At 43.2% G+C, this 14,686-nt stretch overlaps 1 protein-coding gene across 2 annotated transcripts in view; it reads left to right on the top strand.

Moving 5' to 3' along the window:
- The first annotated feature begins 911 nt into the window (after positions 1-911).
- The window catches only part of st6gal1 (ST6 beta-galactosamide alpha-2,6-sialyltranferase 1), a 157,415-nt gene continuing 143,640 nt past the window's right edge, over positions 912-14,686 (top strand). Inside the window, exons 1-2 of one of the 2 annotated variants that reach the window (XM_042300029.1) lie at positions 912-1,249; positions 1,426-1,531. In XM_042300029.1, coding sequence (XP_042155963.1) covers positions 1,520-1,531 — 12 coding nt within the window. In that variant the 5' untranslated portion in view covers positions 912-1,249; positions 1,426-1,519. Of the gene's footprint in view, positions 1,254-1,425; positions 1,532-14,686 lie in introns of both variants that reach the window. The other variant, XM_042300030.1, reaches the window with a different exon arrangement.

Raw genomic sequence — 14,686 nt, 5'->3', positions numbered from 1 at the left:
ACGTAAACAAGTCTACAAGTTGTGACTGGAAATGACGAGAGGAAAAGGAAGTCACGTTCAGAGTGAAAGAGGATGTTTGGTCGGCAACGGTGAGTATGTTCATTCTTGGTAGAAATTGCATCCCGAATTCTCTACACTAGTTAATTGCTGGTGGCACAACCTCGACTAACTTGTTGGACGACGGCTTCTTGAATATATCCTCTGTAAATTTACCCCAAATTAGCCTGGTAAAGGTACTGCTTTTTTCTCCATTCTTCTTCACTTCATATATTTATCGTCAATGTTTGAATAATCTTCATTGTTAAAGTTAACACAGCTCCCTGGTGGTCTAGTGGTTAGGATTTGATGCTCTCACGGCTGTAATCCGGGTTCGATTCCTGGTTAGGGAATTATATATTTGCCTCTCGGCGTAATGTTTTTGATGGTGATGAGTAGAAGACATATATGCTACATAGGCTACAACAAAAAATGTCATATATTTTTTTTGTGTCAATGGGAGAATTACATCCTAATGAATAGCCAGCTGGCTCTGGTTCATGACATTGGTGGGACCTACAGATTCTCAGACTACCCATCCATCACCATCCATCCAAAGACAACCACTTTATTTTCCTATTTCAGAGGAAATTATATTATAACTCAATGCATTCATGCAACACTGAGATGAAAACTGGCAGCCCTTGCCTTAACAGTGCCCTTTGCGTGTTTATTACAGCCTGAGCATGTGTGTGAAAGGGGCTGATGAATTGTGATATCCACTTTATCTAGACCAATAGTCAGATTCAGACTCTCTTATTATAAAGAGGAAAGAAATCTTTCGGACTAGGCTACTGTTGGTGCTCAGCTCACCCCTTCCCTCTCTGTCTTATTTCTTCTGTCTTTCTTCCCCCTGCAGAGATGGATTGCGTGCCTTGGCTGAGCTGCGCAGCTGCTGCAGAGATCTCACGGCGGCGCAGATGAAAGTATCGGTCTGGGCTTTGTCGCAGCACCGAGAGCTCGCTCCTTCGGCCCCGTCTCGTGATCATCATCACATCCATCGCCAAAAACGCCGTGCCGTGCACACCCACGACAACCAACATTCGAGCGGATAATAAGAGAAAAGCCGATAGGTCGATAAATAGCCTAAATATGGCGTCTATAACCGCGTTATAACCGTAAACATCGACTGACGGTAGGGACTATTGCCTCGATAACCTAACCGCGCAACAGAAGAGGAGGAAAGACGCACTTGTTCAGGAACATCACTTGTGTAGGTCGGGTCGGAAGATGTATGCAGCAATGCAGACTTTACTCAATTAAGCTTGTCAATGAATCGAGGCTATATCAATCTGCATGCCCCTCTGTCCATCGCGCTCTCTCTCTCTCTCTCTGTTCTGATTAGATCCGTCCATTGAGGTTTGTCTGTCTGTCTGTGTTTCCATACAGAGGCTGCTCACTGGCCCAAAGAGACATGAGACAACTGCAGGAGGCAGGTAACTAGGCAACAATAGAAACACTGCACGCGCCACGGCGGGATAATATGGGGTACAAGGTAAGCGCGCGACCCCCACTGCATCCTATAATGACTAGTTGTCGTTGATTCAACATGCATCTAACGTGCTTTGAATATATATGTTGTTATGGAACAGTGCCTTATTGTATATTATGGAAGGAAAGTAGGTAGGTAACCAACTACTGGAAATGTACCAGTGTTGATGGAAATTATGTTATTTCATGTTGAAAAGCAGGGCTATGTTGGTATATTGGATTTGATAGCTAACGGTTAATCGTTTTCAGGGTTTCAGGTGTGTCTTAACACTTATTTTTTTTGTGCGGTGGTGGTGAATGAGTTTGGTCCCAGATCTGTTGGTCCTCTTGCCAACTCCATTGCTCATTATCAATCCAAACATCATTGGCATGACAATGAGTGACAAGGAGTTGGCATGATAGCAAAAACAAATTGGTATTCAGGTTAGTACATGAGAGCATTATGAGGCATACCCAATCCGTTTTAGTTTTATGTCCCTATGTAAAAATAGCAAAAAAGCTCTAAATGATTGAGTGACACAGGTTGGCGCAAAATCTGTATCTTCGCTGAGCTGTGTCAGCACCATGGACAGAGCGTTCAGCTGTATGTGTAAGGGGGCTGTGGAGAGCCACTTGGGCGGTTAGGTATGACTCTTTGGGTTTCCATAAAACGTGGGAAAATCTCATCTGTGGTAGGCTAAGTGAATAAATGATAGGCCTCAGTCTGTAATATCTGATTTTCATTTATTAGGGCAAGGTCAAGCAAAGCCAAAAGAGAGCGATGAGCAGCAGCATCAAACCACCTAGCCCAGCATCCAAGCTCTAGCTATTTCTGAGTGCAGAGCCTTCCCCCTCTTCCACAAGCGCCGCCAGGATAAGAGCTCCACAGCCCCCTCCACCTCCAACTGTTCCTGACGATCATGGAACAGAGGTACCAGCCCAGGTTAGCCTAGAATCCTACCATAGCCACAGGTTTTCTGTCCCAAAACGTTCATTAAATAGCAATTGGAATGGCATCAAACACATGGACACCATGTGTTTGATGTATTTGATACAATTCCACTCATCCCGTTCCAGCCATTACCACAAGCCTGTCCTCCCCAATTAAGGTGCCAACAACTGAAAAGGTAAGAAAAGGTAAGAAAGAATCTAGCTGTTTTTAAACATGTTTTTAATCTGCTTTAGTTTGTAGTGCTCTGTCCATGGTGCTGCTAGAGAGCAGCTGAGATTTCGCGCCAACCTGTTACTTCTTGGTCAAATGCATTTAAACTTTTATGTTTATTGTGGAATAGTGTGATATAAACAGAATACGTTTTTTATGGTATGTATGTGTGATGTAAGCAGAATTCAATATAATTCCAATGCAAAATTCCAAATGACGCCCCTGGGTATAGCTACATATATAAAGAGGTCCTACATATGCTGAGCACTAGTTGGCTGCTTTTACTTCAATCTGCGGTCCAACTCATCCCAAATCATCTCAATTCGGTTGAGTTTGGGTGATTGTGGAGGTCAGGTCATCTGACGCAGCACTCCATCACTCTTCTTGGTCAAATAGCCCTTACACAGCCTGGAGGTGTATTTTGGGTCATTGTCCGGTTGAAAAACAAATGATAGTCCCAATAAACGCAAATCAGATGGGATGGTGTATCGCTGCAGAATGCTGTGGTTGTAATGGTCCTGTGTGTAGCTGGTGTAGAGAGTCAGGCGCAGGACAGCAGATATGAGTAATCAACGTACTTTACTCAAATTTACAAAAATACAAAGCAACATAGCGAGCCTACAAAAACGGACCGATGTACAAAGAACAATCACACACAAACAAAACATGGGGAACAGAGGGTTAAATAATAAACAGGTAATTGGTTGAGTGAAGCTAGGTGTGAAAGACAAAGACAGAATAAATTAAAAGTGGATCGTCGGTGGCTAGAAGACCGGTGACGTCGACCGCCGAATGCCGCCCGAACAAGGAGAGGGACGGGACTGCGGCGGATGTCGTGAGAGTGGTAGCCATGCTGGTTAAGTGTGACTTGAATTCTAAATAAATCACAGCCAGTGTCACCAGAAAAACACCTCCACACTACCACACCTCCTCCTCCATGCTTCACAGTGGGAACCAAACATGCAGAGATCATCCGCTCACCTACTCTGCATCTCACAAAGACATGGCGGTTGGAACCAAAAATCTTACATTTGGACTCATTAGACCAAAAGACAGATTTCCACCGGTCTAATATCCATTGCTCGTGTTTCTTGGCCCAAGCAAGTGTTTTCTTCTGATTAGTGTCTTTTAGTAGTGGTTTCTTTGCAGCAATTCGACCATGAAGGCCTGATTGACTCAGTCAAATCATCAAGGAACCCACCAGGTACAACCCTAAATCCGAAAACATGGGCACCCTCATAGACATTATCCTGACCAACTTGCCCTCCAAATACACCTCCGCTGTCTTCAATCAGGATCTCAGCGATCACTGCCTCATTGCCTGTATCCGCTACGGGTCCACAGTCAAACGACCACCCCTCATCACTGGCAAATGCTCCCTTAAACACTTCTGCGAGCAGGCCTTTCTAATCGACCTGGCCCGGGTATCCTGGAAGGATATTGACTTCATCCCGTCAGTCGAGGATGCCTGGTCATTCTTTAAAAGTAACTTCCTCACCATCTTAGATAAGCATGCTCCGTTCAAAAAATGCAGAACTAAGAACAGGTATAGCCCTTGGTTCACTCCAGACCTGACTGCCCTCGACCAGCACAAAAACATCCTGTGGCAGACTGCAATGGCATCGAATTGTCCCCGCGATATGCAACTGTTTAGGGAAGTCAGGAACCAATACACGCATTCAGTCAGGAAAGCAAAGGCTAGCTTTTTCAAGCAGAAATTTGCATCCTGTAGCTCTAAATCCCAAAAGTTCTGGGACACTGTAAAGTCCTTGGAGAACAAGAGCACCTCCTCCCAAATGCCCTCTGCACTGAGGCTAGGTAACACGGTCACCACCGATAAATCCATGATAATCGAAAACTTCAACAAGCATTTCTCAACAGCTGGCCATGCCTTCCTCCTGGCTACTCCAACCTCGGCCAACAGCCCCCCCCGCAGCTACTCGCCCAAGCCCCCCAGCTTCTCCTTTACCCAAATCCAGATAGCAGATGTTCTGAGAGAGCTGCAAAACATGGACCCATACAAGTCAGCTGGGCTTGACAATCTGGACCCTCTATTTCTGAAACTGTTGTCGTTGTTGCCACCATTGTCGTAACCCCTATTACCAGCCTGTTCAACCTCTTTTTCGTATCGTCTGAGATCCCCAAGGATTGGAAAGCTGCCGCGGTCATCCCCCTCTTCAAAGCCGGAGCACCCTGGACCCAAACTGTTACAGACCTATATCCATCCTGTCCTGCCTATCTAAGGTCTTCGAAAGCTAAGTTAACAAACAGATCACTGACCATCTCGAATCCCACCGTACCTTCTCCGCTGTGCAATCCGGTTTCCGAGCCGGTCACGGGTGCACCTCAGCCACGCTCAAGGTACTAAATGATACCATAACCACCATCGATAAAAGATAGTACTGTGCAGCCGTCTTCATCGACCTGGCAAAGGCTTTCGACTCTGTCAATCACCATATTCTTCTCGGCAGACTCAGTAGCCTCGTTTTTTTAATGACTGCCTTGCCTGGTTCAACAACTACTTTGCAGACAGAGTTCAGTGTGTCAAATCGGAGGACATGTTGTCCGGTCCTCTGGCAGTCTCTATGGGGGTACCACAGGGTTCAATTCTCGGGCCGACTCTTTTCTCTGTATATATCAATGATGTTGCTCTTGCTGCGGGCGATTCCCTGATCCACCTCTACGCAGACGACACCATTCTGTATACTTCTGGCCCTTCCTTGGACACTGTGCTATCTAACCTTCAAACGAGCTTCAATGCCATACAACACTCCTTCCGTGGCATCCAACTGCTCTTAAACACTAGTAAAACCAAATGCATGCTTTTCAACCGTTCACTGCCTGCATCCGCACGCCCGACTAGCATCACCACCCTGGATGGTTCCGAACTAGAATATGTGGACATCTATAAGTACCTAGGTGTCTAGCTAGACTGTAAACTCTCCTTCCAGACTCAGATCAAACATCTCCAATCCAAAATCAAATCTAGAGTCGGCTTTCTATTTCGCAACAAAGCCTCCTTCACTCACACCGCCAAACTTACCCTAGTAAAACTGACTATCCTACCGATCCTCGACTTCGGCGATGTCATCTATAAAATAGCTTCCAATACTCTACTCAGCAAACTAGATGCAGTTTATCACAGTGCCATCCGTTTTCTTACCAAATCACCTTATACCACCCACCACTGCGACTTGTATGCTCTAGTCGGCTGGCCCTAGCTACATATTCGTCGCCAGACCCACTGGCTCCAGGTCATCTACAAGTCCATGCTAGTTAAAGCTCCGCCTTATCTCAGTTCACTGGTCACGATGGCAACACCCACCCGTAGCACGCGCTCCAGCAGGTGTATCTCACTGATCATCCCTCAAGCCAACACCTCATTTGGCCGCCTTTCCTTCCAGTTCTCTGCTGCCTGTAACTGGAATGAATTGCAAAAATCGCTGAAATTGGAGACTTTTATTTCCCTCACCAACTTTAAACATCTGCTATCTGAGCAGCTAACCGATTGCTGCAGCTGTACATAGTCCATCTGTAAATAGTCCACCCAATTAACCTACCTCACCCCCATACTGTTTTTATTTATTTACTTTTCTGCACTTTTGCACACCAGTATCTACTTGCACATGATCATTTGATCATTTATCACTCCAGTGTTAATCTGCTAAATTGTAATTATTTGCTCCTATGGCCTATTTATTGAAACTTTCAAAGTTTTGGACATTTTACGGATTGACTGACCTTCATGTCTTAAAGAAATTATGGATTGTAGTTTCTCTTTGTTTATTTGAGCTGTTTTTTTCCATACTATGGACTTGGTCTTATGCCAATAGGGCTATATTATATATACCACCCCTACCTTGTCACAACACAACTGATTGGCTCAAACGCATTAAGAAGGAAAGAAATTCCACAAATTAACTTTTAACAAGGCACACCTGTTAATTGAAATGCACTCCAGGTGACCTTCTCATGCAGCTGGTTGAGAGAATACCAAGAGTATGCAAAGCTGCCATCAAGGCAAAGGGTGGCTATTTGAATAATCTCAAATATAAATATATTTAGGTTTGTTTAACACTTTTTTGGTTACCTCATGTTTCCATATGTGTTATTTCATAGTTTTGATGTCTTCACTGTTATTCTACAATGTAGAAAATCGACAAAAATAAAGAAAAACTCTTGAATGAGTCGGTGTGTCCAAATTTTTGACTGGTGCTGTATATATTCTACTATGGTTTTCTTGGTAGCCTATTGTTGCTGAACTCATGAGCGCCTAGCAGCATGGTTTTCCATGTTTGAAGGGGGCTTATAGGCCTATTTATTTGCAAGACAGATGTGCATGGCTGCTTCTCACTGTGTTAGGCTGTAAGCTATGCTTTGGTTATTTGGATCTCCATTCACCTTTTCGTTACTGCGTTTGTTAACTGTTAATGCAATATAGATTGTTTCATACCTTTATCAACCTGATATTTTGTTTACTAGGCCTACTACTTGGTACCGCTGTTTTGTTCTGTTAACATTCATTAATTCACATTTGCAGTTGTGTCGGTATTCTAAGCCAAACTGCTGTCTGGAAATTCTTACACAGGGACACTCAAAGTCAGTTAAATTAATACTTGTTTATTGTCAGCGCACTGGAGAGGTTCCAACCAACTCAATGCACCATAGTACACATGTCAATCAGGACCTCTGCCTGGGCAGATCCAGCAGTTGTCTTATATACGGCTATACACAGACAAATTATATTTACATGATTTAGCATAATCAATCAATCATTATCGTTTTGTTTCATAACATGTGACAGACCAACACCTCACGAGGCTTCTTCTCTCTAAGCTGAGACCTTGAAACTGAGATATCTTTAGTTCATTCTCAAAACACGGTCTGGGTGTACTGCCAAATTGCAGCTACTGATAGTGGGTATTTGTACAATCAGCCACTTGCATGAACACAGAAATTGGTTATTAGAACAGCACTATTAGAACAGCACATGAATAGAAGACAGAAGTTAGTTATAAGAAAAGCACAAACATTAACATTTCCTTTACACTGCTATTCAGTATTTTTTTTGCATGCATGAGTAACTACGCTGTTACTTTAAGCATACAGTTTGCATTATTTTGTTAATACAGCTGTATGTTTGGCTGCATTCACTGTTCTTGTAGCCTATGTTCATTACTAAAATAGCCTTGTTTTAAAACCTCTTGGGGCTAGGGGGCAGAATTTTCACTTTTGGATAAATAGCGTGCCCAATTTCAACTTCCTGCTACTCATACCAAGAATATAAGATATGCATATTATTTGTAGATTTGGATAGAAAACACTCTGAAGTTTCAAAACTGTTTGAATCACATCTGTGAGTATAACAGAAGTTATGTAGCAGGCAAAACCCCGAGGACTAACCGTTCAGAATTGTTGTTTTTGGAGGTCTGTCTGTTCAGTGATTTCTCGTTGGCAAACAATATTTCTTAGGAACTGGTTTTCAGTTCCTACCGCTTCCACTGGATATCACCAATCTTTGGAATTTTAAATATTTTAGCAAAGTTTATAGGCAACTTTTGAAATATTTTCTAGTGACGTTGCGTTTTTTGTAAGCTGTTTTTTTCTGGATCAAAAGCCCTTTATAAATTGACATTTGGATATATATGGACGGAATTAATCGAACAAAAGGACCAATTGTGATGTTTATGGGACATATTGGAGTGCCAACAAAAGAAGCTCGTCAAAGGTAATGCATGTTTTATATATTATTTCTGTGTTTTGTGTAGCTCCTGCAGTGTTGAAATATGCTACACTCTTTGTTTACTGGTTGTGCTATCATCTGATAATAGCTTCTTATGCTTTCGCCGAAAAGCCTTTTAAAAATCTGACATGTTGGCTGGATTCACAACGAGTGTAGCTTTAATTGAGTGTCTTACATGTGTGATTTAATGAAAGTTTGACTTTATATCATTTTTATGAATTTGCCGCGCTGCATTTTCCCTGTTTTTTGCCCAAGTGGGACGTGACTGTCCCGCCTATCCGTAAGAAGTTTTAATGTCCATTGTGCTGATACAGATTTCGTATGGAACGCTGTTTGGGTCTTTGCGTGTCAAATAAGCTCATCAGGTCCTGAATATGACTGCACGTCACATAATAATTTAATGCGTTCCTACATTTTTTTACATAGTTATTACACATTGATTACACTATCACTCGTATTTCATATGTCACAACGATTCATCGATACGTATGCTATGATGCTGGTAAAGTTGTCTCGCGCACCTACAGTGCTGGTCATAAAAGAAAGCAAGCTAGCTCATGGATGCAAACAATGTTCTTCCCCAAAAACATAGCAAAATCTGTTTTAGTAGCTATAGTAGTTTTAGTAGTTCTCATTTGATTAATGGTGGTCTGACCCATATATGTGAAGCTAGCCACAATAGTGGACTTTGCAGTTAGCTTTCAAAATAAAGTATGTAATTGACAATGATGCAAATTAATACAAATAGAATTATGCCAAAATTGAATAGTTCTCAACGAGGTTGAAATGTTGTTATATAAAATCAACAAAAGACAATTTGTTAATTTGACAAAAAGCTGTTGAAATCACACTGGATGTATTAGACTTTAGAATTGCATTGGGTGCATACTTATTTCACTGTACAGCCTTACCTATGGATTGTGGATCAAGGGTATCAGTCTACTCAGTGACACCCAGAGAAACATTAGCGTCATAGCTCTTATTGCGGGACTCTGAAACAACTGTGAATTGAGCCACATTTATTGTCAAGCCATGTGTATTGAACATTATTCCAGAGGAAAAATGATGTTTTGGAGTGGGAAAAAATATCTTGGGTATTGAGTAGACTGCTACACCATTTCATTGATCCCCAATACGTAGGTAAAGCTGTACAGTGCAATATGAATGTCAATACATACAATAGGCTGACTGGGGAGGTGATTTCACATGGTCACAGTCCTGCGATAAGAGCTACAATGCTAATATTTGTGTAAACTCTTCACAGTTGTGTTCTGCGGGTGTCACCTCATGACAGAGCTGGCGTAACTGAGTCAGGTTTTTAGGCCTCCTTGCTCACGTACGCTTTTTCAGTTCTGCCCACAAATTCTTTATTGGATTGAGGTCAGGGCTTTGTGATGGCCACTCCAATACCAAGACTTTGTTGTCCTTAAGCCATTTTGCCACAACTTTGGAAGTATGCTTGGGGTCATTGTCCATTTGGAAGACCCATTTGCGACCAAGCTTTAACTTCCTGACTGATGTCTTGAGATGTTTCTTCAATATATCCACGGAATTTTCCTAACTCATGATGCCATCTATTTATGTGAAGTGAGTCTCCTTCCTGAAGCAAAGCACCCCCACAACATGATGCTGCCACCACCGTGCTTCATGGTTAGGATGGTTTTCTCTGGCTTGCAAGCCTCCCCCTTTTCCTCCTAACATAATGATGGTCATTATGGCCAAACAGTTACATTTTTGTTTCATCAGACCAGAGGACATTTGTCCAAAAAGTATGATCTTTGTCCCCATGTGCAGTTGCAAGCCGGAGTCTGGCTTTTCTATGGTGGTTTTGGAGCAGTGGCTTCTTCATTGCTGAGCGGCCTTTCAGGTTATGTCGATACAGGACTTGTTTTACTGTGGATATAGATACTTTTGTACCTGTTTCCTCCAGCACTCCAGCATTTCCACAAGGTCCTTTGCTGTTGTTCTGGCATTGATTTGCACATTTCGCACCAAAGTACTTCATCTCTTTTCATTTTCCCATAATGTCAAGCAAAGAGGCACTGAGTTTGAAGGTAGGCCTTGAAATACATCCACAGGCACACCTCCAATTGACTCCAATTATGTCAATTAGCCTATCAGAAGCTTCTAATGCCATGACATACTTTTCGGGAATTTTCCAAGCTGTTTAAAGGCACAGTCAACCTAGTGTATGTAAACTTCTGACCCACTGGAATTGTAGACAATTGTTGGAAAAATGACTTGTGTCATGCACAAAGTAGATGTCCTAACCGACTTGCAAAACTATAGTTTGTTAACAAGACATTTGTGGAGTGGTTGAAAAATGAGTTTTAATAACTCCAACCTAAGTGTACAGTGGGGAGAACAAGTATTTGATACACTGCCGATTTAGCAGGTTTTCCTACATACAAAGCATGTAGAGGTCTGTAATTTTTTATCATAGGTACACTTCAACTGTGAGAGACGGAATCTAAAACAAAAATCCAGAAAATCACATTGTATAATTTTAATTAATTTGCATTTTATTGCATGACACAAGTATTTGATCACCTACCAACCAGTAAGAATTCCGGCTCTCACAGACCTGTTAGTTTTTCTTTAAGAAGCCCTCCTGTTCTCCACTCATTACCTGTATTAACTGCACCTGTTTGAACTCGTTACCTGTATAAAAGACACCTGTCCACACACTCAATCAAACAGACTCCAACCTCTCCACAATGACCAAGACCAGAGAGCTGTGTAAGGACATCAGGGATAACATTGTAGACCTGCACAAGGCTGAGATGGGCTACAGGACAATAGGCAAGCAGCTTGGTAAGAAGGCAACAACTGTTGGCGCAATTATTAGAAAATGGAAGAAGTTCAAGATCACCCTCGGTCTGGGGCTCCATGCAAGATCTCACCTTGTGGGGCATCAATGATCATGAGGAAGGTGAGGGATCAGCCCAGAACTACACGGCAGGACCTGGTCAATGACCTGAAGAGAGCTGGGACCACAGTCTCAAAGAAGACCATTAGTAACACATTACGCCGTCATGGATTAAAATCCTGCAGCGCACGCAAGGTCAAAATCAAATCAAATCAAATGTATTTATAAAGCCCTTCGTACATCAGCTGATATCTCAAAGTGCTGTACAGAAACCCAGCCTAAAACCCCAAACAGCAAGCAATGCAGGTGTAGAAGCACGGTGGCTAGGAAAAACTCCCTAGAAAGGCCAAAACCTAGGAAGAAACCTAGAGAGGAACCAGGCTATGTGGGGTGGCCAGTCCTCTTCTGGCTGGACCGGGTGGAGATTATAACAGAACATGGCCAAGATGTTCAAATGTTCATAAATGACCAGCATGGTCGTATAATAATAAGGCAGAACAGTTGAAACTGGAGCAGCAGCATGGTCAGGTGGACTGGGGACAGCAAGGAGTCATCATGTCAGGTAGTCCTGGGGCATGGTCCTAGGGCTTAGGTCCTCCGAGAGAGAGAGAGAGAGAGAAAGAGAGAATTAGAGAACGCACACTTAGATTCACACAGGACACCGAATAGGACAGGAGAGGTACTCCAGATATAACAAACTGACCCCAGCCCCCCGACACATTAACTACTACTGCGGCTGAGACAGGAGGGGTCAGGAGACACTGTGGCCCCATCCGAGGACACCCTCAGACAGGGCCAAACAGGAAGGATATAACCCCACCCACTTTGCCAAAGCACAGCCCCCACACCACTAGAGGGATATCTTCAACCACCAACTTACCATCCTGAGACAAGGCTGAGTATAGCCAAAAAAGAACTCCGCCATGGCACAACCCAAGGGGGGGCGCCATCCCAGACAGGATGACCACATCAGTGAATCAACCCACTCAGGTGATGCACCCCTTCCAGGGACGGCAAGAGAGAGCCCCAGTAAGCCAGTGACTCAGCCCCTGTAATAGGGTTAGAGGCAGAGAATCCCAGTGGGAAGAGGGGAACCGGCCAGGCAGAGACAGCAAGGGCGGTTCGTTGCTCCAAAGCCTTTCCGTTCACCTTCCCACTCCTGGACCAGACTACACTCAATCATATGACCCACTGAAGAGATAAGTCTTCAGTAAGGACTTAAAGGTTGAGACCGAGTTTGCGTCTCTGACATGGGTAGGCAGACCGTTCCATAAAAATGGAGCTCTATAGGAGAAAGCCCTGCCTCCAGCCGTTTGCTTAGAAATTCTAGGGACAATTAGGAGGCCTGCGTCTTGTGACCGTAGCGTACGTGTAGGTATGTACGGCAGGACCAAATCAGAGAGATAGGTAGGAGCAAGCCCATGTAATGCTTTGTAGGTTAGCAGTAAAACCTTGAAATCAGCCCTTGCTTTGACAGGAAGCCAGTGTAGAGAGGCTAGCACTGGAGTAATATGATCAAATTTTTTGGTTCTAGTCAGAATTCGAGCAGCCGTATTTAGTACTAACTGAAGTTTATTTAGTGCTTTATTCGGGTAGCCGGAAAGTAGAGCATTGCAGTAGTCTAACCTAGAAGTGACAAAATCATGGATGAATTTTTCTGCATCATTTTTGGACAGAAAGTTTCTGATTTTTGCAATGTTACGTAGATGGAAAAAAGCTGTCCTTGAAATGGTCTTGATATGTTCTTCAAACGAGAGATCAGGGTCCAGAGTAACGCCGAGGTCCTTCACAGTTTTATTTGAGACGACTGTACAAACCATTAAGATTAATTGTCAGATTCAACAGAACATCTCTTTGTTTCTTGGGACCTAGAACAAGCATCTCTGTTTTGTCCGAGTTTAAAAGTAGAAAGTTTGCAGCCATCCACTTCCTTATGTCTGAAACACATGCTTCTAGCAAGGGCAATTTTGGGGCTTCACCATGTTTCATTGAAATGTACAGCTGTGTGTCATCCGCATAGCAGTGAAAGTTAAAATTATGTTTTCGAATAACATCCCCAAGAGGTAAAATATATAGTGAAAACAATAGTGTTCCCAAAACGGAACCTTGAGGAACACCGAAATTTACAGTTGATTTGTCAGAGGACAAACCATTCACAGAGACAAACTGATATCTTTCCGACAGATAAGATCTAAACCAGGCCAGAACTTGTCCGTGTAGACCAATTTGGGTTTCCAATCTCTCCAAAAGAATGTGGTGATCGATGGTATCAAAAGCAGCACTAAGGTCTAGGAGCACGAGGACAGATGCAGAGCCTCGGTCCGATGCCATTAAAATGTCATTTACCACCTTCACAAGTGCCGTCTCAGTACTATGATGGGGTCTAAAACCAGACTGAAGCATTTCGTATACATTGTTTGTCTTCAGGAAGGCAGTAAGTTGCTGCGCAACAGCCTTCTCTAAAATTTTTGAGAGGAATGGAAGATTCGATATAGGCCTATAGTTTTTTATATTTTCTGGGTCAAGGTTTGGCTTTTTCAAGAGAGGCTTTATTACTGCCACTCAAGCCAGCGCATGTCCAGGCCCGTCTGAAGTTTGCCAATGACCATCTGGATGATCCAGAGGAGGAATGGGAGAAGGTCATGTGGTCTGATGAGACAAAAATAGAGCTTTTTGGTCTAAACTCCACTCGCTGTGTTTGGAGGAAGAAGAACACCATCCCAACCGTGATGCATGGAGGTGGAAACATCATTCTTTGGGGATGCTTTTCTGCAAAGGGGACAGGATGACTGCACCGCATTGAGGGGAGGATGGATGGGGCCATGTATCGCGAGATCTTGGCCAACAACCTCCTTCCTTCAGTAAGAGCATTGAAGATGGGTCGTGGCTGGGTCTTCCAGCATGACAACGACCCGAAACACACAGCCAGGGCAACTAAGGAGTGGCTCCGTAAGAAGCATCTCAAGGTCGTGGAGTGGCCTAGCCAGTCTCCAGACCTGAACCCAATAGAAAATCTTTGGAGGGAGCTGAACGTCCGTATTGCCCAGCGACAGCCCCGAAACCTGAAGGATCTGGAGAAGGTCTGTATGGAGGAGTTGGCCAAAATCCCTGCTGCAGTGTGTGCAAACCTGGTCAAGAACTACAGAAAACATATGATTTCTGTAATTGCAAACAAAGGTTTCTGTACCAAATATTAAGTTCTGGTTTTCTGATGTATAAAATACTTATGTCATGCAATAAAATGCTAATTGATTACTTACAAATCATACAATGTGATTTTCTGGATTCTTGTTTTAGACACCGTCTCTCACATTTGAAGTGTAGCTATGATAAAAATTACAGACCTCTACATGCTTTGTAAGTAGGAAAACCTGCAAAATCGGCAGTGTATCAAATACTTGTTCTC

The sequence above is a fragment of the Oncorhynchus tshawytscha genome, linkage group LG17 (assembly GCF_018296145.1).
Source record: "Oncorhynchus tshawytscha isolate Ot180627B linkage group LG17, Otsh_v2.0, whole genome shotgun sequence".
In the NCBI taxonomy this organism is placed as follows: Eukaryota; Metazoa; Chordata; class Actinopteri; order Salmoniformes; family Salmonidae; genus Oncorhynchus; species Oncorhynchus tshawytscha.
Note: the sequence above shows the minus strand (reverse complement) of the source record. Positions and strands in the feature narration are given on the sequence as shown.